The sequence below is a fragment of the Daucus carota genome, chromosome 1 (assembly GCF_001625215.2).
Source record: "Daucus carota subsp. sativus chromosome 1, DH1 v3.0, whole genome shotgun sequence".
Lineage (NCBI taxonomy): Eukaryota > Viridiplantae > Streptophyta > Magnoliopsida > Apiales > Apiaceae > Daucus > Daucus carota.
This window is the reverse complement of record NC_030381.2, coordinates 24,649,851-24,676,416: the sequence shown is the minus strand read 5'-3', so window position 1 is coordinate 24,676,416 and position 26,566 is coordinate 24,649,851. Positions and strand designations below refer to the sequence as shown.

The window sequence follows — 26,566 nt, the reverse complement described above, 5'->3', positions numbered from 1 at the left end:
GCATGCTCCAAAGTCGGGAAATGTTGATTTAACTGTGACTTGTGCTTCTCATTACATTTAGGAGTATAGAATTTAATATCATGTAAACCCACATGGCAGGTGTACTCGTCATTGTTATTGTCTGTAGGCTCTCCTGCAAGACTATCAGAATCAGAACCTTCCCTTTCCATATCGTCCATGAATTCCTTAGAATCAAAACTTTCGACATGGGGGAGGGGATTTGCATATTAGTTAAACAAGGTCAGACAATACAAAACTTTCTGCAATTGATACCATGAACACACAATAATAGTGACAGAAAATAAAGTTTTGACATGATAAAGGACAATAAATTACACACAAAAAATTATCAACCTTAACAGACATAGAAACACCTTCAGATATAAAAAACATAGTTTTTTGTCACATATACATGAACATATGCAGGACAACTATTATGAAGATTGACCCCAAGACAACGATAAAAGGAATGAATCATTGAGAAAAACTGAACACGTAAAGTTATATACTCTGTTTATAGAGAATTAAAAAAATGAGAAAAAACAACATGAACTATGTGACTTATTACGACAATTAAACAAGAAGAAGATAAAAATTTTAAAACCTGATGACTCCTTATCTTTACTAATGATTTAGCAGCACAACAACTTCTCTTCCTTCACACTTGATACAAAAAATTATTGCTACACTTACAGGAAAGGGCTACTCTGGTGGATAGCCACAAATAACAAATTCAACTGCCAAGCGAAACTTCAGTTCTGGGAAGAAACCGCTCCTTAAAGACAGTTAAAAGGGTATGTTTGTCATATAGTGCTGTATTTTCCTAATATGTTAATAACTTTTAATAAAAATTGGAAATAATAGTAACCGTTGGATTGTTTCGGATGGATGGTTGTGATGTTGGTCTTCGATACTACGCTCGTTTTGTGGTCTGCAAAGAGCTTTTATATATATATATATATATATATATATATATATATATATATATATATATTAGGAAAGGAAAAAACAATCAAAAGAAAGGAAAATCTTATACGTATAAAATTTGATTGTCATAAGTCTAGAGCCGATCAAACGGGCCGGCCGGTTCAACTACGGTCCGAGCTTATTTCAGCAGACATGTAACCGGCACGGCTGCACAGGCGTGCCGGGCCGTGCCGCTGGATCGAAGGACCATGCCGGAATTGACTGTTTTGGCGGGTCGACGGGTTGGTTGCACTGTTTAGTTTGTTTGAAGTCAGTTCTTGTACTTTTGTACTATTGTGTTTGTGTAGCGCGTTGTGTTGTGTCACGTCTGTAGACAGTGAATAACTTGACTGTGCTGCTTGCTCTATATTTTATTTTGTTTCAATTTCAAGTTTTTTTTTGTTTTTCAATAACAAGTGTATGTGTAGATTTTAATGAATTGCAAATTTTAATAATTCTTATAAAATTGATAATAAGGTTTTATATTAGCTATTGAATTTATTTTAGTTTAATGCTATTGTTTAATTTAATTATTAATAAATTGCAAGCTAATAAATAATGTTTTAGTAAAAAGAGGACGGTGCTTCCTTTAAATTTTATATTTTGGAAAAGATTTTACAAAAAATGTGATAGGACTTCTCCCTAAAAAATTCAACGAAACAAAACGCATAACAAACTTAATAAATAAATATATAATGAAAAAAATAAAAAGGCAGTACAAGAAAATAAAAAGGCAGGGGTTTTGTTTGCACATGTGTGCAGGCAAGTCAGCGCTTTAGCAGGTGAACTTAGTTCACGGTTTGATTCACGGGTTGACGTGCTGGTCCGTGCCAATTTCTAAACCCGTACCGGTTTTCGAATTGCAGTTATCTAATCGTAGCAGGTATGTCAGTTTTCACGGTTCATGACGGCTTAGAACCAACACATTAATGTACGGATCAAATGCCTGTTCGGGCCGAGCCAAACCGCTAGTTTGGCCACCTCTAGTCATAACTACCCAGCTCACAGCTACCGGGCTCACATTAAATATCACGACATATATATAATCTTCCATTCATTAACTAATAACTATCTCATCTATCTATTAGATATATAATACAACAAGGGATTTTGGTGAGCCATTATAATCCTGGTCAGCTCTACATGACTGTAATGTGAAGCCATATAAAATGACTTACACCCACACACCCACCCACACACACACACACTATACACACACACACACACACACACACACACACACACACACACACACGCACACACACATTTTCACGTCTTTTTGTCTCTCCCTTACTGTAGCTCCTCCGCTTGGGCTAAATATTATCACTCTGCATTATCTATTCCAGGTTTACTGACTTAAACCCTATCACTGATCTAATATATCTCTTGAACAAATAGACTTGTCAGCCATCGATTTTAATTCAGAAAGGATACAATGAGGTTGTTGTTGATGCCTTCCACATGAGCCAATCTACCACGCAGACAAATTATCGGGTATACCAAGTATTTAATGTCGCTATGTGTTTGACAGATGTTAAAAATTAACTAAATTGTTCTAATAGTTTGATATTATGTGTTTATTTATGAACAAGTTGTGTCTCAAGTACTGGATTGTAGTTCAATTAATTTAGTTATGAAAAGGTTATTGTGGTTCCTGTTTGTGATCAAAATTAGTTTATTTGCTCCTTGTTTAGTTTAATGAAGTCTGTCCGTGATAGAAAAGATGACAAATGATGGCATATGATTTCTTAACCTGAATGCTTTGGAATGCATTTTTTAATCCAAACAATTCTCTGCTCTTCTACAATCTTCACAACCAACAAATGATTTACTCATTATGGTTACCTTTCTTCTCTGTCGTGATTAGTTGTAGTGCATTATTTTTCTTGAATATGTGTTATTACTTTTTACGGAAGACTGTGTGATTGGATATATTTTTATTTTTTTTATATTATCTACAGCTTTAACATCCTTGAGCCTCCAATTGAAGGCTAAGAGAGCTGTAACAATTATGCTCACTATATCATAAGAAACCACTGATTCTGAAGATCTGAGCCTCCCTAAGAAAAAAATTATTGAAAAGGAGCAGGATAAACTTGTTGCCTTGCTGACTGGGGGTCAATTGAAGCCATATTAGATAAAAGGCTTAAGTGGATGATATTGTTAAGTACTTCTCCCATAATTTTTTTGAGGTGCCACTAAAGCTGTTTATGCTCCAGATCCATTTGATGTTGGTAGAACTTTGTAAGATGATATTACAAAGGACACCCTCACACTAACATTGACAACTACTGGTACCATTGATCCGGGTTGGTTTGCTTTCTCATCATCCTGGATTTCTGAAAGATCCTGTTTCAATTGCTTACGATTATGTCATTGAGACGATTGAGTACAATATGTTAAAATTCTTCTATAAGATACAAACAAGTACTGAAGTATATGTAGTGGAGTATATGTAGTTATTTTCAATTGCTACAATGGCTTCGATTGCAATCTTTTTGTACTATACTCTTGATCTTTAATTGTACATTCACTTTATTGTACATGCACTTTAACAGCTGCAGGACTTGGAAACTATGTGGAAGATCACCTACAAAACAACATCAGAGGGGGGTTTGAACCTCACGGAGCCTCCGGCGTGAGAATAAGAGAAGGCTTCGGAAGAGATATGACAGGAAATAAAGCTATCTATGTTTGTGGAGGGTGAGTGTATTGCTGCTGTGTGGAATGGTTGCTTTAGTGTTTAAGCTTTTCTGGTGAGTGTAAGTGTGTGCGAAAAATAAGAGAGTGTGGAGAAGAAGAAGAAGATCTTTAAACCTCTCTTTCTTAGTCTATTTATAGGCCAAGTATTAGGGTTTAAAAGTGGGTACCTTGTATCTTGGCCATACACCTCGAGGGATTGGATTCCCTACACGTGTCCAGGTTTTAGTTGAGAAATAGTGTTTTGGAATAATCTAAGACTTGTCTTTAGCATCTCAGTAGTTGACCGTTGTGTGTTGTCCCTATCACCTGGAGTGTCAGTCTGTTACTTGCGCAACAAATGTCATTTTGGACTTATATGATTAAGTCAGGTGAGGGAGCTAAATTCGGGTTCCTCGCCGGACTTAGGCATCTTGGCAGGAATGGTAACCAACCTAGGTTGGCTGTCTTGCTAGGGTTGAGGAACCCTTCCCGGGTTGGGTATGTTTCCAGGAATGCATTCTTATATGGTGGTTCGGATTATATCCTATCAACACCAAATTTAATGTAAGCTACACTAAACCCAATAAGATTGGGGACTTTTTCGGCAAAACGTGTTAAAAGTATTATGAATTTTGATGGTGTGTGCTATATTGAGCATCTACTTTGACTTATTTAGAATATCTAGGAGTGTTGTTGTCATATCTCCATTGTAGGTGTTTGTATTTCTTGTTGAATAATTTTAGAACTGTACTTATGTAAAATGTCCGACAGAGGCCAAGTCTGATTATTATAACCATATGATTATTCTTCTACATTGAAGAGTCTTCCTGAACGCAAGATTCTATTTAATATTGAGTGTGATAACCAATTATTTATTGGTCACAAGAAATCCCCTTGTTTGTGAATATCATGCCTTTCAGGTAGTTTTTGTCCAGATGAATGGAACATAGCATCCATCAGAGTCAATTCATGCACTATCCAGAAGGAGAGTATGCCCCTCCCCAAAAAATTTCCATTATAATTACTTCTTATGAAGTTGCAATGAATAATGCAGTAAAGTATTTGAGACATTATAGTTGGAAATATATTGTGGTGGACGAGGTAAATTTATCTCTTTATTTTGTCATCATAATTATTGTTTTCTTTGATGATTAGTTTTTACTTTTTAGTAAATTTAACGTCACATTTTTATTGTCGGGACACATGCTCCAAAAATTCTAAATGCAAACACTGAGAGAATTAAAAATTTTGCCTATTGAAAATAAGCTACTGTGAGCTGGGACACCTCTGCAGAACAACTTGTCACATCTTTGGTCATTGTTGAACTTTATTAGGTAATCCCATATATATGAAATATCATTATCCTGTTACAAATGTGTTCTTGAGTTAAATTTACTTGATGAGGATGGTTTAGTAACCGTAAAATATGTAGTTTTTTTTAACATTTATATATATAAAATCTTGTGGGAAGTTCTACATTTCTTTTATCTTTTTGTTCAGAACAAGGACATTGAAATTTTCTCCATGGTAGGGCCTTTGAGTAGATATCACAATTACTAGTGAGTATTAACAAGTTGTTCCATAAAACTCTACAACCCCTAGTGGGGGGGGGGGGGGGAATCACATTGATGTTTTTCTTTGTTAATTAGTTCTCTTTACCTTATGCATGAGTATATTATAGCCCGTGCTCAAGTTGTATTATGTATTTTGTTATCGTTATAACTTGGAATAAATGGTAGATGTAAACTGATTTTTTCCGACAATGCAAAATATGTGGTTTGATCCATTGGGAAATGCAACAATAAAGTTGGGAAGGAAGAACTGAACGAGAACGACAGTCATTAGTATATTTGAATTTATATATATATATATATATATATATATATATATATATATATATATATATATTAGAAATTGTGTTTTGCCCATTTCACTATGCTGCTTAAGGGTGATTTCACGTGGTGGAAAAACTCCATGTTGTATTGCTTCTTTTCCACTTCCAAAGTATAAAGATGTTAAACAAATGCTTCCTATGCCACTATAGTATCAAAGGAACTTATAGGAGCACTAAGTTAACAGGAGACTGGAAAATCACCTGCTAAAGACAGTTGATATTGGTAAGAAAGTTAATGTCTTCGATTGGGAAATATGGATATCTAATATAAAACATAGAAAGAATAGGAACCAAGTAAAAACTTCACTTGACAGTCTTGGAAAGCTCATATGATTTAGGTTATGTTGAGTTCAAATGAATTCTTCTCATTTTCCTCTACTGTATTATGTTGGGAGAATGACACTTTTATAATTTACTTGTACACTTATATATCTTACTAAAGTTACTTTACAGTATATTTTCAGTATTTAATATTTAAGATAAAAAACTGCATGACATTACTTTAAAGGGAGGCTTCAAAACTTGATGATTCAATCACAGAAATATTGTGCCCACCCTGACCTCTTAGAGTCGGCTTATGATGGTTTCCGTATATGCTAATGTTCATTAAAGATTTCTAAATAGTCATTAAGTCTAACTAAGTTTTTTATCTTCTCAGACTTCTACCCATGTACTATAAAATAGATTGGTAGACAGTGCAACAAATTTCAGTTGCTAGACAAATAGTTGGGAAAGCTATTGACTTGCAAACACAAAGTACGTTTTTATTACTATTCTTACTTTTGCCTGTATTTTGATTAGTGGTAGTTTTGTGTTCTGGTTCTTGTTTTTCACAAGTAAGTTCTAATATTTTCACAGTGGACTAAGATTTTGGATATAAATCACATCTTCTAACTTTTCTTTATCTCTTTGTATTATTATTTAGTATGATTCAAGGAGTAAAAATATCATTACAAAAAATATAACCTATATTAAAATTTTTTAAATATTGAAACATATATATATATATATATATATATATATATATATATATATATATAGGTTAGTGATCAACTACAAACCAACCCTTAAATAAAAACTAAAAACTAATAAAATTTAGTGATATTCACTTTAGAATTTAGTAATTTGTGTTGAAAAAATTGGTGAAAATCTACAGAAATTAGTGAAAATCTCTAGATCTGTGCTTGTTATTGATTCTGGTGGTGATGACGATGGTGGAGATAGTGGAGGTGGTGGATTTGGAAGGGTGGGGGCATGGAGGTGGTGGGGCGGCAGAGAAGGCGGGGGTAGAGATGGCGGAGATGGGCCGGAGGTGTGGGTTGACATGGTGGAGGTGGAGGCTGGGGCGGACGCACGTAGAGTTAAGAGGGTGCCCAGGAACCCACTTGGGCCTGGGCTTAAAGAATAACTTGTAATAAATGTTGTTCTGGAACTCATAGAAATTTTAACAAGGAACCCATTTAATCACTTACCCAATTCGATATGAGTAAAAAAGTAAAGGACACGTTCCAACATAATTCAATCTGTCTCAAATTCTCAACTCATTGTCTCAGTCTCTACCTTCTCGATCTCCTCTGCGGCTCTGCCCAACTACCTTACGTCTTGGTCATTGATGAATCAATTTATTCCACAACTAGATTAATTTAAAAAATATTTCTCATGTTAATGTATTTTGTACTATTTACAATCATTATTACGTTGTTTCTTTTTTTTTTAAGGATCATTATTACGTCGTTTTATTTTGACATTTATATTAGGAACCCACTATTATAAATTTCTGGGTCCGCCAGTAGGTGGAGGTATGGCAGAGGTGGATTTGAGATGGTGGAGGTATGACAAAGGTGGAGGTCGAGATGGCGGAGGTGGGGATTGAGATGGCGTGCGGCGGTAGAGGTGGTGGTAGCTGAGGTCGAGGGGGAGATATAGAATTTAGTGATATTCGCTGTAGAATTTACTAATATCCCAGCTGGGTTTTTAGTTTGTAAAATAAGGGAGTTTGTAGTAGAATAAGACTCTCTCTCTCTCTCTCTATATATATATATATATATATAGAGAGAGAGAGAGAGAGAGGGTTACTCCAGTGAGAACTTCTTAAAATGAGAACCGTGAGAACTTCTTTAATTTATCATATTTTGACTAATCTAAACATCAAACTAGTGGGTACCCAATATAAAAAATGTATATAAAACTAGTCTCTCCCTAGCTAGTCAAAAAAAAAATTTCAAAAAAAAAGTCCACTGCCACGTCATCAGTGATTTTTTTATTTTTTTATTTTTAATTTTTTTTTCGGCTAGCTAGGTGGAGACCTTAATGATATACATTTTTTGTGAAGGTGCCCCCGGCGGGGCCCTTCAAATGAATGAGATTTTGATGAATTAAAAAAGTTTTCACGGTTCTCATTTTAAGAAAGTTCTCATTTGAGCAAGTGCCTATATATATATATATATATATATATATATATATATATATATATATATATATATATAGGGTTACTCCAGTGAGAATTTCTTAAAATGAGAACTGTGAGAACTTCGTTAATTTATCATATTTTGACTAATCTAAACATCAAACTAGTGGGTACCCAATATAAAAAATGTATATAAAACTAGTCTCTCCCTATTTAGTCAAAAAAAAAAAATTCAAAAAAAAAGTCCACTGCCACGTCATCAGTGATTTTTATTTATTTATTTATTTATTTATTTTCGACTGGCTAGGTGGAGACCTTAATTATATACATTTTTTGTGAAGGTGCCCCTGGCGGGGCCCTTCAAATGAATGAGATATTGATAAATTAAAAAAGTTCTCACGGTTCTCATTTTAAGAAAGTTCTCATTTGAGCAAGTGCCTATATATATATATATATATATATATATACATATATATATATATATATATATATGCTCATGATCAAATAGAAACCAATCTTAAAATAAAAACTAGAAACCAATACAAGTTAGTGATATTCTCAGTACAATTTAGTGATATTCTCTTTAGAATTTAGTGATATGTGTTGCAAGAATTAGTGAAAATTTGCCGAAATCATCCAGAATCTTTATATATGTTCCAAAAACTGCTCAAAATCTCCAGATCTGTTCACGTTTTCGATTCAGATGGTGGTGACGGTAGTGGAGATGGTGGAGGTGAAGGTGGAGATGGAGGAAGGATGATTGTAGCGAAGGTGTGGGCGGCTTGAAGTAGTGGGTTGGAGCGTTGCCGGAATAGTGGCGGCTCCGCCGCGTTTTGAAGTTGAGCCGAGGTGGAGAGATAAATATGAACGGAGGTGAAGGAGGTTGAAGCAGCGACCAAGATGGGGTTGGTGAAGATGGAGGTAGAGATTGTGTTGTTAGAGAAATAATGGCGGTGGAGATGAGGGGCGGGCGGCATAGAGGTGGTGGTGGTTATGGAGGAGGTGACGACGGAGGTAGTGGCAGTGGCAGATGTGGAGGTGGGGTTGGTGAAGATGGAGGTGGGGTTGGTGAAGATGGAGGTGGAGATGGGGTTGTTTAAGAATTTAGTGGTATTTGCTTTAAAATTTAGTGATATTTCAGCTTGGTTTTTAGTTTCTAGAATAAGGAGGTTTCTATTGGAGCAAGACTCTCTCTCTCTCTCTCTCTCTCTATATATATATATATATATATATATATATATATATATAGAGAGAGAGAGAGAGAGAGTCCTACTCCAATAGAAACCAAATTAGCCTAAAAACTAAAAACCAGTTTCTGGACAGTTTTTTATCACTATTTTTAACTACAGAAATCACTAATTTGTACATAACATATCACTAATTTATATATAGCATATCTCACGAATATAAATATATATACATACATATATGCAACGTATATGACCATCATCTTCACCCAAATCGTAATAATGGACCTCTTAGCACCATTACCAAACGTTTCCATGACTTGCCACCATTGTCTATCATCACCAATAGTCACATACACTTTCCATCATAACTTACAAAACTAACGACTACTTACTATCATCATCCTACTTCTCTTGCGGCTTCCTACCACCAAGAATCTTCCTACAGATGAAATTAATCATTTATAATCGATTATCAATAATTTAGATAAGTAGATTTTCTCAATTTTGATAATAAAAATCGCTTTTTACATAATGTATAAAAACAGTGATTAGTGCAGTATAAATTAATGATACCCGTAGTTATAAATAGTGGTAGGGAAACTGGTTTCTAGTTTTTATTTTAAGAGTGGTTTCTATTTGATCATGAGCATATATATATATATATAGTCTTACTGCACTAGAAACTGACTTGAACTAAAAACTAGAAACCAATAATCAAAGCAGTTGTATTGAGTGATCATTCGATTTTACCCCAGCTCCAATCTCACCCCAAGCCCCACGTTCCTTCGATCACTGTCATCATCTCTGATTACGACCATTAATTCCGAATAATTTCAATTGTCGCTGATTGTAGTGGGGGCATAAATTATAAAAAGGAGATGAAATAGTTGTTTTTATTATTTAGTGATTAGATTGAAATAAATAGTGATATTTTTTAGTTATCATTCTTATATTGATTTGTATTTGACCATCTATATATATATTTAAATATTTTCAAAATCAAAGCCGAAAAACCCTACTTTTTCAAGTTATTTCGGCACCTCGTTTATAACTTAAAATCGACAAAAATATAAGATTTCATAAATAAGAAAAGAAAAGAAAAGTACCTGTACCATATAATACTCTACTACGCATAGAACTACACTACACTTGTCATATATGAAAAGTATATAATTGCATATATAATCTACTACAGAAAAGTAGATCGAGATATCATGTTCACTTACATACACACTGCATGGAAATTGAAAATTATATACGATCGATCATTTGGAATTTGTGGTGTTGAGAAGATCAGTTTGGAATTTGCTTGAATTTGGGCTTGTGAAATGTTGGCGCAGGATCATAGCTTCCATAATCATTTGTGTTGGCTCTAAGAAGCCTCTTATGGATGTTGATTCTTGTCTGATCATCATGTACAAGTGCCTCAACAGATTTCTTCTTCTCATAGTTTATATATTTTGGCAGTGCTTGACCTGCACCTGCAGACAGTTTATGATCAGGCATTATTCTTGTGCATGGAGAGTGGAACTTGAAACCTACACCAAACCAGAGCTTTGATACCATGTTGGGAACCAATCCATCTAAAACCTTAAGGTATTAGAAGAATGTGCCAAATGGATCTTATGCTATATTTCGACACCCTTATGTACATCGATCAAAAGGCTTTCGTTTAATCACAAGATGAGCCATATTTGTTTCATATGCATGAAGCAGCATCTACTTAACGCAAAATCTTTAATACATTCTTACAAAGTACTTTCTTGCACATATGCATGGTTAGTGCTAATTTACGCGGTGTGTGCTCATATTGATGGATGCTTGAAGAACATAGAACAATGCAACTAAGAAGCCGAACCTGTATACGCAGTTGAAAGAAGTGAGGCAGAGATAATTAAGAGGAGACAGAGCCTTTCTAGAAGCACCATTTTCGCACTTCAGAGAAGATACATGGCATTACATTTACTTCAAGTATCTAAAGCATTATTGGAGTTGTACCTCAAATTGATCCGATTCGTTCAACAATCTATTATAAACAAATACAATGGCTAGCTGCCATGCTTTTAGTTAGAATTCAAAGTTGAAAAGGCAAGGAAAGCACTTTTGCTGTTGTTGGAGCACTAATAAGTCTTAGAGGTTAGTGGATTGATTAAGTTAACAGTAAAGTGATATGAACCCTTGGATTTAAGTGGCATAAATAGTTTCCTGATAATTTTTTTTTTCTTCTTTTCCATCACTTTTACTTATTTATAACTACTTAATTTAGGGGAGTGCAAACTTTCACATGTATACAGATACATGCACCAGAACATCCGTATGCATGCTTATAAATTTTTGCAGCGAAGTTGAGTGACTAATAAGCTGGTTTGGCTCATGTTTTCGGCTTTATACTCTGGCTCCATCACTGGTCGTCTGTATATCGACCATTTTCTGAAATTTAAGTGCAGGGAATCAGTGTTACAATGTAATTGTTTGGTAAGCAGAACACACTATTAACTTTTTGAATGAAAATCAAGAGAAACTGGATGACAGTTCTTTATATATGGCATTGAAAATGTTTTAAGTGCCTTCAATAATCCATAATGATAAGGACAATTCACCAAATACCATTGAAGGGACATTGGTGGAGGATAAAAGAGAAGCATTATAAGAATAAAACCTATTAGTTTAATTTGACCAATTTAAATGTCTAGTAAAGGTGTGCTAGGACAGCTAGCTGCCTCATAATTCAAGTAAATTGTGTTCAACAGTTTGATTGTAAAGTAGTGCAGACCTACTTAGTTTGATCTAATCCTTTGACACTTTGGTTAAATAATTCTTTATGTGCTCTATACCTGACCTGCTTAATGAAAGTGCTGATTAATCACCACATTTGAAAGAATGAACAAACCTGGCAAATTTTCAGAAAGTACTGCAGGGTGCAAGCAAAATCTCAAGTGAAGCTCTTATATGAACTAGAAGAACATGATAAACCTCTATTTTCAAATCTCATTGGCGGATACAAATGCAAAATCGATTCAATCTCAATCCAAGATACATGTAATCTGAAAGCACATCAATGTTTGCGTCAAAAAATGTCTGAGCTTATTCATTGCTCTAGTCCATGACCTATGACGATCCTTCAACACACTAGTATCTTTAAGAGCCAAAAGTGGAACATAATAAGCCAATCAATTCTTGACGGTCATTCTAGAAGAGGCAAATTATCTATTCACAATAAAATGAAAGAGATTTGGGTTGTATAAATGATGCATCTGATGCCATAAAGATATCACTAAACATCTATTTACCCAATACAAGTAAGGCTCAAATACAAAGAGTGGTTACTTATTAATCTTGTATCTTTTGAACAGATATCCAGGTAGAATTCAGTGGGATTTGAGTTCATACTATGGAAATTTATATGTTAAAGATAATTTAATACATTAATGACCATCTTATATTACATTAGCCATGTTCCACAAACAAGCAGTCAAGTGCTAATAAAGCAAACAAGAAACGAAAACCATGTATACAGGTTTACGTACTGTGATAGGTGATCGTTAGGAATAAGTTCCATGAGCTTACAGAAGATGTAGAGGAGGTGGTGATGGTAGCTGAATGGTTAAATCTGAGTATTCTTACATGTAGTGAAGAACTCAAGGGTTGCCGGAGTTGATCCTAAGAAGAAAATACATGCAGATATGCAATAACATAAACATACTATCATCCTATCCTATCTATTCTCTTAGCACACCAAAAGGAAGTTGATGTTTTAGTGACCGACATGAAGCCCTGATTGTATCATAATGAACACGGAAGGACTTAATATAGTCACAATCATATAAAGCTAATAGTTATGGAAGGTAATATTGAAATTAATCCTTCATGTCATAACAGAAGGTAATATGGTGGGACTACCTGAGTTACCTGATTTTGAAGAATAGCTAAACTAATTCTTCAGGAATTTAATTCACATATCTCCTTGGTTTAACTTCTCCATCTCCTCTTGTAATCTAGGGCTAACTCAAGCAACAGTTACTCAGTTGGTGACTACTTATTCCTGTACTCCTAATTTTCCATATTGATTTTATATATCAAATTTCTCAGGCTCGTGTAGAATCTAATTAGTTCCCCCAAGTTATGAGTGAAAGCAAAAAAGTCAATTTACACAGTTGCATTCTCAATGGAATCATGATACTTAGTTGGATTGGAATATGAGAAGAGGAGTTGGATCACCCAAATGTTTGCCGGAACCTGGAGAGTTGAACTCTTATACCAAGAACTAAAATATATCAAAAAGAGTGTTAATCAGTCATAGATTCGCAGAATTAAATAAATATGTATACAAGTGTGCATCTAGTCACATTTTCTTCAAAAGGAATCAAGAGCCAAGCTGAAACAGGTATTTACATAGTTAATTATTGCAGGGCTGCGTGATCTTTTTTTTCTCTATTTGGGATATGAAGGTAGATTTGCCCCTATGTTGCTTGATTACTGATTTGTAGTTACTGATACAAAAAAGAATTCATACTGAATGAGCGAAAGGGCTACTAGAAACCAAGGTGCTGTAGGACTTATCTCGGGGATAGTTGATTTAGCAGGTTAGTGATGGACCTTCTTAACCTAGACAGTGGATGCATCCACGCTGAATCCTAGAAATGATCTAGAAGAACATGAGATTCAGCTGGGGGGGGGGGGGGGGGGGGGGCTGATTGCGAGGATTGTCATTATAGGCTCGTCAAACGGAGTGCTAAGAGTAGAAGATACATTCAGTGAATTCTACTAATACTGTAACGTTTTGGTAAAGTCTCCTAGAAAATAGAGCATTATATCACAAAGATAAATTGAGTAAATATACCAATCAAAACAACTACTTAACACAACTCATAGTGGAGGATAAGCTTGGTTATTTGGAATGCAGAAACCTAAACAATTTTCAAATAGATCAAGTACAAAATCAGCATAAAATCTCTAAAATTGCAGCACAGTGGATACCCCTCTCGTATTCTTGTAATGACAGGTCACTGGTTCACGACTCGCTGAAGTATGTATATGAGACTCTGAGTGCCAATCATATGAAGGATTTGCAGGTGAATGGAACTGCAGTTACAACTTAAAATACTAACTTACCGCAAAGGAATGTGAAAATTAAAATCTTGAAATATTACTAAAATGACAATTGATCCAATCATCCAACTTAAAAGTGTAGCTTAATAACCTAATGCAAAGTATTCTTCAAGAATAGAGCCCATGTATCTAGAGTGTGGAGTGTGGAGTGTGGACTGTTTTCTTTATTCAGCTCAGTAGAAAGGAGGCTTAAATAAGCCCATGTTTAAAAGCACTTTCTAACGCTCCTTTTAGTGTCTCTGCCATGCTAATACTTCAAAAAATGTATCATAAATGTAATCCTCTAGGTTCCAATTATCAGAGGTGAATTTACTTCGAGTTGTTGGGAAATTCAATTGAAATATAAGCTGCCTTTTATATATGATTGTCATGTGTTGTGGTGATTGGATTTTCTTTGTAAAATTGTCTAGATAATTCTTTTTCTGCTAGAAATTCGAAATGTATTTTACAATGTGTTTTCTTCATATATGCCTCAGTATCTGATATACTCTATCATTATAAAATTCATATTAGGTTCCTGATGTACATAAATGCAGTAATTTGAGAAAGCAAAGACTCCCCTATGACAAATAGACTTAGTGGGAGGCTTATTGAATGAACTGAGAAAGTGAAAAAACAAATCCATTGTTTTCCAGAGCTGTGCAAACTTTACTAGTGTGGCTACCATTTGGCATAGCAAATTTAACTCTGTTTGTATTGGATGGTACTCAAAGTTACAAGCTTTACTGATGTGGCAATTACGTGACATTACAAGCTTTAATTCTTTCGACTGCTATTTGAAGATAACTACTCTATCATGTGCCTACTGTTTGACTACTTACCACAAGATTTAACATGTTTGTTCATCTCATATGCACATCCAACTCAGATTGGATCATAGTAGCATGTGGTGGCAACTAAAGAAAAGGCACCTCACACACTAGTAAAGATAAACAAAGTCCGGTGTCATTCAGATTAATGGGGTTATCTGTGTGCCTGTTTCCAGCATTCTAGGAGTGGGGACTGCACTTTGTAAGGTATAGGATCTGTGAGCAGACTTTTGGACTGAAGAATCAATACAGCATCCGCGAATCAATATAGAATCATGCCTAATTGTGCATATACTACTGCTGATTCTATTGAACTTGCATGTCGTAGCATGTGAACCTAGTTAGCGATGGTAAATAAACCATTTTTACATTGTTTTATGGTAAAACATGTGTACATGCCAGCTTAATGAATGCCTTTGGCATCAAAATGAATTGCAGATTCCAAAAGTCGTGAGACGGACATGAGAACTTATTAAACTCCTGGCAATAACTAATCTGAAGTGAACGAATAAGCAGATACTAGGTACTCTTAAGTGTGCAGCCTTAGTTGACAGGAAATTCTAACATTCATCAGCATTTTATGCTAATATTGGATATATTTAATTGCTTCTGTGATTCTGCAGATTCATGATCCAAGGACCAGGGGGTCTTTGCGTGTTCAAGAAGTGCCGAGATTCATGGAAAGTTCATATAAAAAAGAACCAAGGAATCTTCAAATATGCTGAGATCACCTTTGCAGTGTTACCTTTGCCACTCCCTTTAACTTTAATGCATTCAACTTTTTCTATGTTCTCCCATTTGCTCTCTTTTCTTAAAATGTTTAATATTCTCCATTCAATCTCTGATCCAACTTACTAAAGAAAATGTTTGGTCCTACTTTTGTACTAATAAAATTCACAAATTCTGGCAAAAAAATAAATAAAATTCACGAATCATATCATTCATCCCATGATGTACATATATCCCAGAAATAATTTCGCCAAGAAAACGAAGATATTGGGGATAAATTCGCACATATTTACCTTTCTCAGACCCTACTCACGCGGGAGGCTTGTCACCCAACTCGGACTTTTATGACAATGTGTGTACTTAAACTTGCTGAGGAAGGCATGAGAAAGATCTCATCAACTTTGTCCTCAATATACATTAGGATCCAATGGGATCAGACCACAGCTAAATCACCCCTCATCTCTAACTATATTTTTTAGTTAGTTCATCCATAGTGGCAAAATTCATTTGAAAATCAAAAAGAAACAGAAGGGTGGGAAATTACAACCTATAGCTTGTAGACCCTATATAAAGCTATCAACAAAAAAGAAGAAACATGGGCAAAGTTCTTTTTTGATTAGATGAGATAATCTTTTATTTAACAGGCTGGTCGTTCTTTGCTTAAATAATTAGTGACGTTTAAAAAGGCGATGATGCATTACCTTAGATTTTAATCTGCAAAATAGAAATAGTGTAGTTTTAATTATCTTCCAAGTATGATGTCATTGCCCTAAAGAAAGAATTCAATCCTTGTTCTAAAAGAAAAGGAGAGAAAAAAGGAAAGTGTATGAGTGTTTGCATAGCTAAAGGTGCCAACTTGCAAGTATATATCATGGTATCTCATGATGATCATTGATCTAATAAGTGTTACCTTTAAAAAGCATACTTAATCTACACTAATCTTGATATAATGAATGTTAATCACCCAAGTTTTCAGATTCCTATCTGGAATCCAGAGGCAATCTGAGAACACTGTTTTTCAAATATCCTCTGCAGATAAACTAAATGAAAAAAGTATGTGTACAAGAGAATCGCTGTAGAACGGATGATATCAGACAAGTGGATGAATGTATTTTTACGGAGAATCTTTGATTACTTTGTGGTGTTTGGTTTCTTTACTTGACTAAGAGGCACAAAAGTTATTGGAGTCTAAAGATAGAAGATTGTTAGGCTTTATACCTTTGTGAAATCAAGTTGCAGTTTCATTTTCAGGATTGCAATGTTGCTTTGCTACTTTCTTCACATGAAAAAGATCAAGGTGCATATTCTTTTGCCTTGTTTGGACAATGTATATATGTTTTGTCAATTTCTGTGTACTAAATGCGTGTTTGGCATCGGGAAATTTGACAGGGTCATTATCCATGATCGGTGTCCACTCCACTATTGACATGGAAAGGAAACTAACAATTGATGTTTTGATGGAAATGTGAGAGCTCTAAATATGGTTAGGAAGAACTTCACTACTGAAGTCTTTCTTTTTTCAGCCAGATTTCGTTTTCAGTAGTGGCACCAGTACATGGAGTACATGGCAAAGTGTGAGATTCATTTCCTTGCTTCTGCTAACTTTTAAGAGATCTGATCGTGCATGGTGTCAGACTAGGGACGGATCTACTATGATCTGTGATATGAATTTAATGGTTGCAAGATGTTTAAGCCGATGGAATTAACGCTAATCCAGTTGTCTCGAGTTCAGATTCCCTGATATTAGCATTCATTCTTTAATAGTCTGAGCACTCATACCTAGTGTGTTAAGGCACTGGAGAATCCTCCCCGGTCTCATCACACCCTACGTTTAGGTCTTTCGGACCTGAGTTCATTTACTTAATCTCAGATGTAGTGCATGTATTTCAGAATTCAGATCTTATATCAAACCAGAGTTGATAAATCTTAAGGATTGTAGAAAAAAACAATACTGCTATGAAATACCTGAGTTACTAAGAAGTAAACACCGTAAAATCTTACTGAAAACTTACAATATTTACGACATCCTTATTTCCTACAATATATGCAAGAACCATATAAACATACATATCCTCATTTCCCTAGCACATACTATTTCTGTTACATGATTCTTTGTTCTAGCGGAACATATTTTAGTGATAGCACAAGTAACATAGTTGTGCTTTCGAAGATCTGAGAAAGTGTATTTCACATAAAATATTACTGATATGTTGTTGAGGCCAACCCTGTGAGCTTCCTTGAGGGTTGTTAATACTGCAACATGTCCGCAGAGGCCATGATCGGCAGCTGATTAGCATACATATAACTCATGGAACTGTTAACGTTTAACATGAACATATCCGCAGAATCATTAACAGCATTGTAACAGAACTCCTCATTGATACCAAACCCTTCATTTTCAATATCCAAAAAGCCAATAATCTCATTGAGCGACTCCAACCTGGCCTCGAGTTCAGCCACTTGAGCTCTCAAGACAGAGTTTTCCGCCTCAACATTAAGTAAACCTTGAGCGGTGACATTCATAATCATAACCAACTGATTGTTGGCTTTTCTGAGCTGAGCCAGCTGAGCCATAAGCTCATCCAAGTGCTTCTGCTTTCGCACCCTAGACCGCCTAGCTGATTCACGATTCGACATCTTCCTCTTGCTCTTTCTCTGATCCAGAAGCTGCTGCAGATGTTGCTGGTACAAGTCCGTGTTAAGTGAACCTGAAGTTGTTGTTATTCCACTAGAAGATGCCATAAAAACTTAAAAAAAAACAGGACAATGATGAAAAAAAGCTAGCTAAATGCTTATTAATAATAAGTGAATAATGCTAGTAAAAATATAATAATTCGAGGTGATTAAAGTTATGAAACGAAGTACAACCAGTAGAGGAAAACAACAGAGAAGGATTGAACTAAGTGAGTCCTGCGCCGATAAGTAGAACTGATCATAAACACTAAAAGAAGTAGTTCACTAAGAGTTTGAGACATCAAATTCGAACATGAAGAACAGAGGTCTGAGCATCAAGACTATATTTGAAAACCTTAATGCATGTAAAGTGAAGAGTGGAGTGGGGAAGGGGGGGATTTTGTGAGGGAGTTGATGGGGGATTTATACACGCAAGGATGGAGGCATGGAGCTAAGTAACAGCGTGAGATAAAGCAAAAGCAATCAGCTTTTAACTTTTGCTGTTTGGCCCCGAGAAAAGAATGAAAAGGAAATTCCCGATTCCAACTTTTTTTTATATAAAAAAATTATGCGCAATAAATTACGGTAATATGCTTTGTTATTCTTTTTTTACGATAATATGTTCGGGTTTCAGCCCCAAATAACCAAATTTGGGGTGAAAATTCCCCAAATATCAAAATACCCGAAAAATGGCTTTCACTGACAAATAGAGACGCTGCTGGTGTAACGTTTTTGTTATTTTAACAAAAACGCTACATTGTGTAGCGTTTAGCTCATTTTTTTTAAAAAAAAAGTGGAAAACGGAACTTCACTTGGCGTCTTTGTTTTAGTTTACCAAGAGACGCTGTTTCATCTTTCGTTTCTATTTGTTTATTATTAAATTTACACTAAAACGAAACTTCGTTCAGCGTTTTCAAAACTTTTCTCAAACTTCCGCACTTCAATTTTGTTGGGCTTTTAGTGATGGACTTTTCCAATTTGTTAAGGCCTTATACAAACTTTCGTTCAACATCAAAAACGTTACTTGGTCTCACGTTCCATATAATTATCACTATAAATAAGAATCATAATTCCAATAGTAGTAATCAATATTGACATAATAGAAGTAAGCGGGTCAATCAAGTAACCGAATTCTAAAGAAAAATCATTATTTATGATCCAAGACCATACATATTGATAGATATAACTTCCATTTATTTGCTGAATAGACAGATTGATCAAAAAAAAGCATGACTATACTTCGCCCATCCTACCACCTCTACGTTCTTGACAGCCCATCTTTGTCTCAGTAGAGTCTTTCAGTGGCATGTTTCGGTCCTCTTCTCCATTACTTAGAAAAAGTGAGCCACCGGTTCAGGTAGAAGATACTATCATTACCGTCTGGACAATTAGACATCCAACCCATAATCGCAACCTATAGAAAGGATCATGAAAGAGGCGATCAGAATGGTACTCGAATCCATTTACGATCCCGAGTTTCCAGACACATCGCACTTCCGCTCGGGAGAAAGAGTCCTTCATTCATTTCTTTTTAAAATAATTTAACAAAATGAAAGGTTCTTCCCGGATCTATGTGAGTCGGAGTTCTTAATTCTTAAGATATGGAATAATAGTTTAAATAGAATCGCGATCTGAAGCGATCCATTAACCAAAGTGCAAAAAAAGACCTATCAATCAGCGGATTCGTTAGAATTTAGTAATTGCCTCCGGTACCGTTATAAAATAACAGAAAAAGAGGCGAAGGCTGGTTTGGTTTTCCAAAGAATTCTTTATAACAGTATTCTTATTTTCTATTTATCCGTATAACCTCAAAACAAAGAAATTTATTTGACTTTGATGAAAATTTATATATTTTTCTAATTAGAATTAGAATTGATTGGTCGTTCCTATCCAATAATCTACGAGTACCGGCTCGCTATTCACTCGGTTTTTGGGTCATAATCATTATGTAGGAGAGATAGCCGAGTGGTTGAAGGCGTAGCATTGGAACTGCTATGTAGGCTTTTGTTTACCGAGGGTTCGAATCCTTCTCTTTCTGTACCCTTTATCTAATTCACTGATCTTACTAACCAAAAGAGTAAAATAACACTATATAAGTTACTCGAATTAATTAGGGTTTAGGACCGTCGGCCAATTTAATATACCGTACGAATTAATCATTCTGCAACCCAAAGTTAAACCCTAAATGTTAACGATTGTAAACTAATTTATTCCGCTGGTTTCTCAGCTTTAGGGCCTTCGGTCCTGAAGCCTCGCATTAATTAGGGTTTAGGCTCGAGGGAGTAGGGCTACACCCTCAATCCTAAACCATAACCGTCGGCCAATTTAATATACAATACGAATTAATCATTCTGAAATACAAACCCTAAATATTAACGATTGTTAATTTATTTTATTAAATTTAACTAAATATTTTTTATATTTTTCAAGAAAACATGTAAAAGGGTCAAATATATATTTTATAGTTAATTTCAAAGAGCACAAGTGTTTTGTGTGTTTGTAAAAGTAAAAAGAAAGGTGTGCAAGCAAAAAAAAAAGGGTTTGGGGAAAACTTTAAACGCTAAATGCAGTAGCGTGTCCCCTTTTTATAAGACGCTATCTCCCACGCGTCTCTACATGTCATTTGAGGCCAGTTTTACAAAATCAGTTATTTAGGGCATTAAACTTTAAAATTGTGTTATTTGGGCTCTTTTTTCAATATGTTCGATTATAATTATTGGTTGCGAGTTATATAGAACGGGTCATGTTTGACTTGAGAGAACCGTCAGGAGAGAAGCCATAAAACCACTAAGTGAAGGTCTTGCAGAAGAACAGTACATAAAAAAAATGTTTTGTTTATATATTTTTTTTACGTAGGAACCCGCAGCGCTTTGCGCACTATCTCTTTCGGGAGTCAAACCCATGACCAAGAGAATACAGGTCCCCTATTTTAACTAGGTGAACCAACCCTTGCGGGCTTTATATATTATATTTTGAGGGTTATGTTCAAAAGAGAACCATTATGAGAGAACTCATAGAATCCTTACCTTATCTTATTTTAGTATTAGTTAGATTTCTACTCTTATGATTGTTGTTCATGTTTAAAAATAATTATGTTACGGTATGTTTGAATTTAAATAATTAACTTTTGGTTATTAGAATTTTATATCATTTAATAATTTAAAATAAAATAAAATATAATTATCTATATTTTATATTTATTTATATCATTAAAATTATAAAATTAAAATTTAATATATTGTTGGTTGAAATTTTAACCTTAAACATTTGTATAATCCTTTTTAATATTATATCCGATATCAAAATTTTTTTGTCATATATAATTAGAAAGAATAGAAAAAAATAAGACTATACAAAGCTATAAATTATACATATGTTCGATTATATAGATATGTTGAACTTTTATAAATGAAACATATTGTCATATCTCACATATTTGCATTTTTAATTATTTTATATTTTTATTTTAAAGATAAGATAAAGTTTATTTTTTTTTTTTTTATCTTAGAAGTGATTTCAAGTTGTTTGAGTTGGACATATACCCATATTGTGGTTCGAACTAGTTTTGTCATAAGTGAGTAATTTATGGTGAATATTCTAAAATTTGTTGTTATCTTCTAATTAAGACTAGGGAATTATGGCCGCGCTTCACGAGCTCCCATAAAAATGTTTAATAATTAAGAAAATTGCAAATTTTAAAATTATTACAAACAATTACATAAGATATAATGAGTACGATTACTCTCCTTATCATACATAATTCAATAAAATCTATGGTGTTCTTGCAACTTTGAATTTTGATTCGAAAAAACAAAGATTTATACTTGTCCAGAGTCTTCAGACTTCTAACTTATTTTAACAAACTGCCAAACCATGAAACTATTTGCAATGTATATTTGTTTATTAAGATTATGGTTATATCTAACTAAAAAAAGTATGCGTACTAAGTAGCAAAACAAAATTTAAAAAATCGCGGAGGAAAATGTTAACAAACAATTTGTACGATTAATTATTTTATTGGGTTTGTATCAAATTCTTAAAAAAATATATAAAAAAAGTATTTGGTTATTATTTGGATTTTTTTGGACCTTTTATTGTCATCTCCCCAAACTTAAAAACCAATCTTACACAGTGTATAAAATATTATAAGCTATACGAATTAACACTAAAACCACTGTATAACAAAATATATCTTGTAACAAAATATCTTTTGTAGTGTGCTTCATTCTTGAGATGTGATTGTTAATTGATAGATTTTGAAAGCTTGCAGGAGTGCAACCAATCTGATGTGCTTGCAGAAACTCTAAAACAGATTTAGGATATTGGATTGTGTATTCTTTCAGATAGTCTACTATTTAGTGAAATTTGAAACTTAGAAATTGGCAGAGTTTATAAAGCAAACTCTTTTTGGCTCTAAATATGTGATGTGTTTCGCATAAAATGAGGTGTTTTAGCTCCTCTTCCCTTTCTATCTTTTGTTGTCATTTTTTCCCCTCTTTTTTTGACTAATCTGATATATTTCATAGTTAGTGTCATTAAATTGAAACTTGCCAGAATTTGCTACGGAGCATAAGACTATGTCATCTATAACTGCTACATATCGAAACAACGTTGCTTAAATACTCCTAGCATAGGTATATGTTTTGAACTTCTGTGCATATCTATTTAAACTGCTGTGGACGTGTTTTACAATTGTGGAATGGAATTGACTTCTTAATCAGGATTTATTTGCAGTAGTGAGGTTCTGGAAAAAAAATAGTAACGCTAACCTACAGAATCAGGACATTGAGTTCCAAAAATTATTACACCTGTAAAGCATCAGTTTAAGCCCGTGACTAAATCTACATTAGTTGGTTGAAACAGATAATCAAAACACAGAGTAATTCAAAAGAAAGATAACATTACTTGTGGAAACCAAAACATCACAAAATGCAAATGCAAACATACAGTACTGAAGTCATTTAGTTTCTCGGGAATAAAGTCTCAAACCAACGGAAAACATTACAGGCACTATTTAAAATAGTTCATAACAACGCTAAAACACCGAAAGAAATCATGAAAGGCCGAAACATGCATAAATTAGCAGGCTGGAGAATCAAGTGGATGTATCCTCCTGCACAAAAAGAAATTCCTCAGTACCATCAAAAAAATATAGAGCATGCTCTCATTGCGTGAAAAATGTTAGCTAGTCTTACCACTTTAATCTTCTTTGCAATGGAACAACTTGACACCAGAGTCTTAAACAGCTCAATCCCACGACCTCCTATAATTTTTGAGATACACAATTTTATATAAAAAATTAATAGCCATGCTATTTGAATAACTATGAAGAGGTTAAAAAATAGACAGTCGTGCCACATTATCACACCACAGTGTCTGCACATAGCATTTGGAGGACCAAGATTGGCATAGTCTGGCCAGGTTTCAGAATTCGCATCATCACACTCAGGCTAACCAGTTAAAACGCAGTGATGGCATGTCATTGATCACTGTGATATATAAATTTAATTTAAAAAAAGGAAACAAAATACCATCATCGAACAGAATGTCATTCTTTGTAGGATCTTATGCCTCATTAAAATCGTGAGATAAATCTTTTACACCAGAGCTGGACGTGCCACTACTTGGACGGAATGGCCTGCGTGACTTTGCAATCTGATATTTCTAGTTAATAATATGCATAGGAAAGATGATGCTTATATTCAGAATAAGTAAGTACAACATGTCTTGGTACAGTTATATGCCAATGCATTAACAATTCAACAGAATAGACACAATGGAATATTGATGCTTTTAGTAACTGATTCGTGTAGTCGTGTCAAAACACAGGAAGAGGTGAAAGGAGAACCTGGAGATTCAAACATGTCGTGAGGTGCATAATTCTTCGTGCTTTGCGAATGAGAATTGCTTCTCCTCATCATTGATCCCTGAAACATTACAGTGCTACTAGGAGTCCTACACACTTAAGTGAACATGAAGATTGAAATTAATATCGGATCATATAAGATAAAAGAATGATGGACTACTAACCGGAAGTTTTTGGAGACACGTGAGTTCCACCATTAGTATACGGATAAGTCACATAAGCTGCATCACAAAATTTTTCAAGCCTAACCTAAAATAGAAGGATGCATAAATACAAAATATAAAACATTCAGAAGACTAAACTTTACGGACACCAAAATTGTTACATTATTCAATTTCAAGTCCTCCATATGTAGCAAATTATTAATCCCCGGACCACGGCATATACGGTTCAAACCTGGAGAAAAAAGAAAATCGGAACAACATGTTAGATAGAGACTTTCGACACAACTCACTGCCTCATATGGACAGGGTACTCTGATCACAAATTGAGTGTAGATAGCAAATTTTCTAAACCTGAAGCGTTTGAGTGAGGTGTAGGACGTTGTGGCTTCGTAATCAAGTGTCCAAAGGAAAGAGAAATTGCATGTAAAAATGAGTAAAAGTGAAAATGCAGGATGTTAGGACTACATAATGCATATGTAGGACAACCTGCGTATCTTAAACTAACTGTCAGGCCTAGCCTCAGCTCCGATATATAATGTGATACCAACAATAAAACTCAGTTCACACATATATATTTTTATACATATCTTAGCATGAAAACAACAAATTTGATAGATATAACATTTCCAATAGAAATTTTTACCTGCACAGGAGTTGGCGAAGTCAAACCAACCATTTCCACACCGTCAAGACCTCCTATGGGATCCAGAGGTGGAAGCTTTGGTTTTCCCAACTCGTGTTACCAAAAAATTATCTTTCCCGGAGCTTATTCAAGCGAAAACTTTTAACAAAAGATAATTATGATTACTACATGTTTAAAGCTTTTCGCTTATAAAATAATTTCTTCAAAAATGTCTCCAACTGCAAAAAAAGAAGGAAGACATGTGTCAAATAAAGTATCACATAATCTATGTGAACAAAACTAACATATCTTCAGATAACTCAAAGTCTAAAATTTAGAAAAAAATGGTTAAAGTTTCTCTTAGAACTTATATCAAACAGTTGTGCTGCACAAATAAAACACTCAAAAACAAAAAGTTTGAATTAGAAACAACATAACCATGACCTACACAATAGTCTAGTCATAATTTTAACATACCATGATGTCACGTGAATCATGATCGCCCCTTTAATTTGCTGCAACTTTGACACACGTCCACGTCGCTTGCGACCTGTGAATCAGATCGTTAACAGTATGGCCTCGCTGGATACATGTGTAGAAGGGATGTATACAACAATCAACAAATACCTGAACCCGGTGCCGCTGCATCATTGTTGTCAGTTTCCATGCCTGGCTGAAGAAGAAGATGTCTATGTCGACGGTAGAAGATCGCAGAGATGATCCATACGCTTGAAGATGGTTTTGACAGATTCTGGAATTCAAAATTTGAATTAAGAGGCGGAAGATTAGGTAACAGAATATATGCTTATTAATGCACGATCAAATCCCAAAGATAAACTGAAATGGGTAACTGGGTTATCGGGATAATGGGTACGGAGCAGGCAAATTTATGGGTATTTTGTGGAGTTTTTTAGGAGCCTTCACTAGCAACTATTAAGAGTATATAGAATATAGATATAGATATAGATGTAGATAAGTCCATCTAAACAATATTACTCCCTCCGTCTCAAAATGTATGAGCTGGTTTGACTTTCACGGAGATTAAGAAAAAGGTTGTAAATTTAGTTGAAAAGTGTGTAAGGTGGTGGTACCTATCAATATTTAATAAATAGATTTGAGATAGTGGAGGAAAGTAGTGGGTGTAATATACGGTTTTTCTAGTGTGTGCCTATGGGCACATGCTAAGCGCGGAATTTGATAAGTTTTGGAGATTTTGATTGGCTCTCATATCTTAATAATGGTGGACCCCCCCTGCAAATACACCAACCACATCAATCAAAATCTTCCAAACATATCAAATTCCGCGCTTAGCATGTGCCCATGGACACAAACTAGACAAACCCATAGTGTTTATATTATTATATAATGGAGATAGCGGAAGAAAGTAGTGGGTGTAATAGTTGAAAGTAGTGTTCAAAAATAGTAAGTATGATAGGTTCATTTTTTTTGGGATGT

General features: G+C 34.6%; 1 protein-coding gene and 1 long non-coding RNA gene across 2 annotated transcripts; both read right to left on the bottom strand.

Annotated features, from left to right (window-relative positions):
- Positions 1 to 17,756: 17,756 nt before the first annotated feature.
- LOC108195152 (bZIP transcription factor 11) lies at positions 17,757 to 18,897 on the bottom strand. The gene has a single exon (XM_017362106.2). The coding sequence runs from the start codon at positions 18,526 to 18,528 to the stop codon at positions 18,034 to 18,036; it is 495 nt and encodes a 164-aa protein (XP_017217595.1). The 5' UTR covers positions 18,529 to 18,897; the 3' UTR covers positions 17,757 to 18,033.
- A 4,861-nt stretch (positions 18,898 to 23,758) lies between these two features.
- On the bottom strand, positions 23,759 to 26,006 carry LOC135150829 (uncharacterized). The gene is made up of 3 exons (XR_010289198.1): positions 25,739 to 26,006; positions 25,589 to 25,661; positions 23,759 to 25,350 (listed from the first exon to the last, which is right to left on the bottom strand). It is a non-coding gene; the product is annotated as an uncharacterized LOC135150829 (long non-coding RNA).
- Positions 26,007 to 26,566: the final 560 nt, after the last annotated feature.

What these genes read in the sequence shown, in the direction of transcription:
- LOC108195152 (XM_017362106.2), bottom strand. Translation starts at nt 18,528, where the DNA reads ATGGCATCTTCTAGTGGAATAACAACAACTTCAGGTTCACTTAACACG.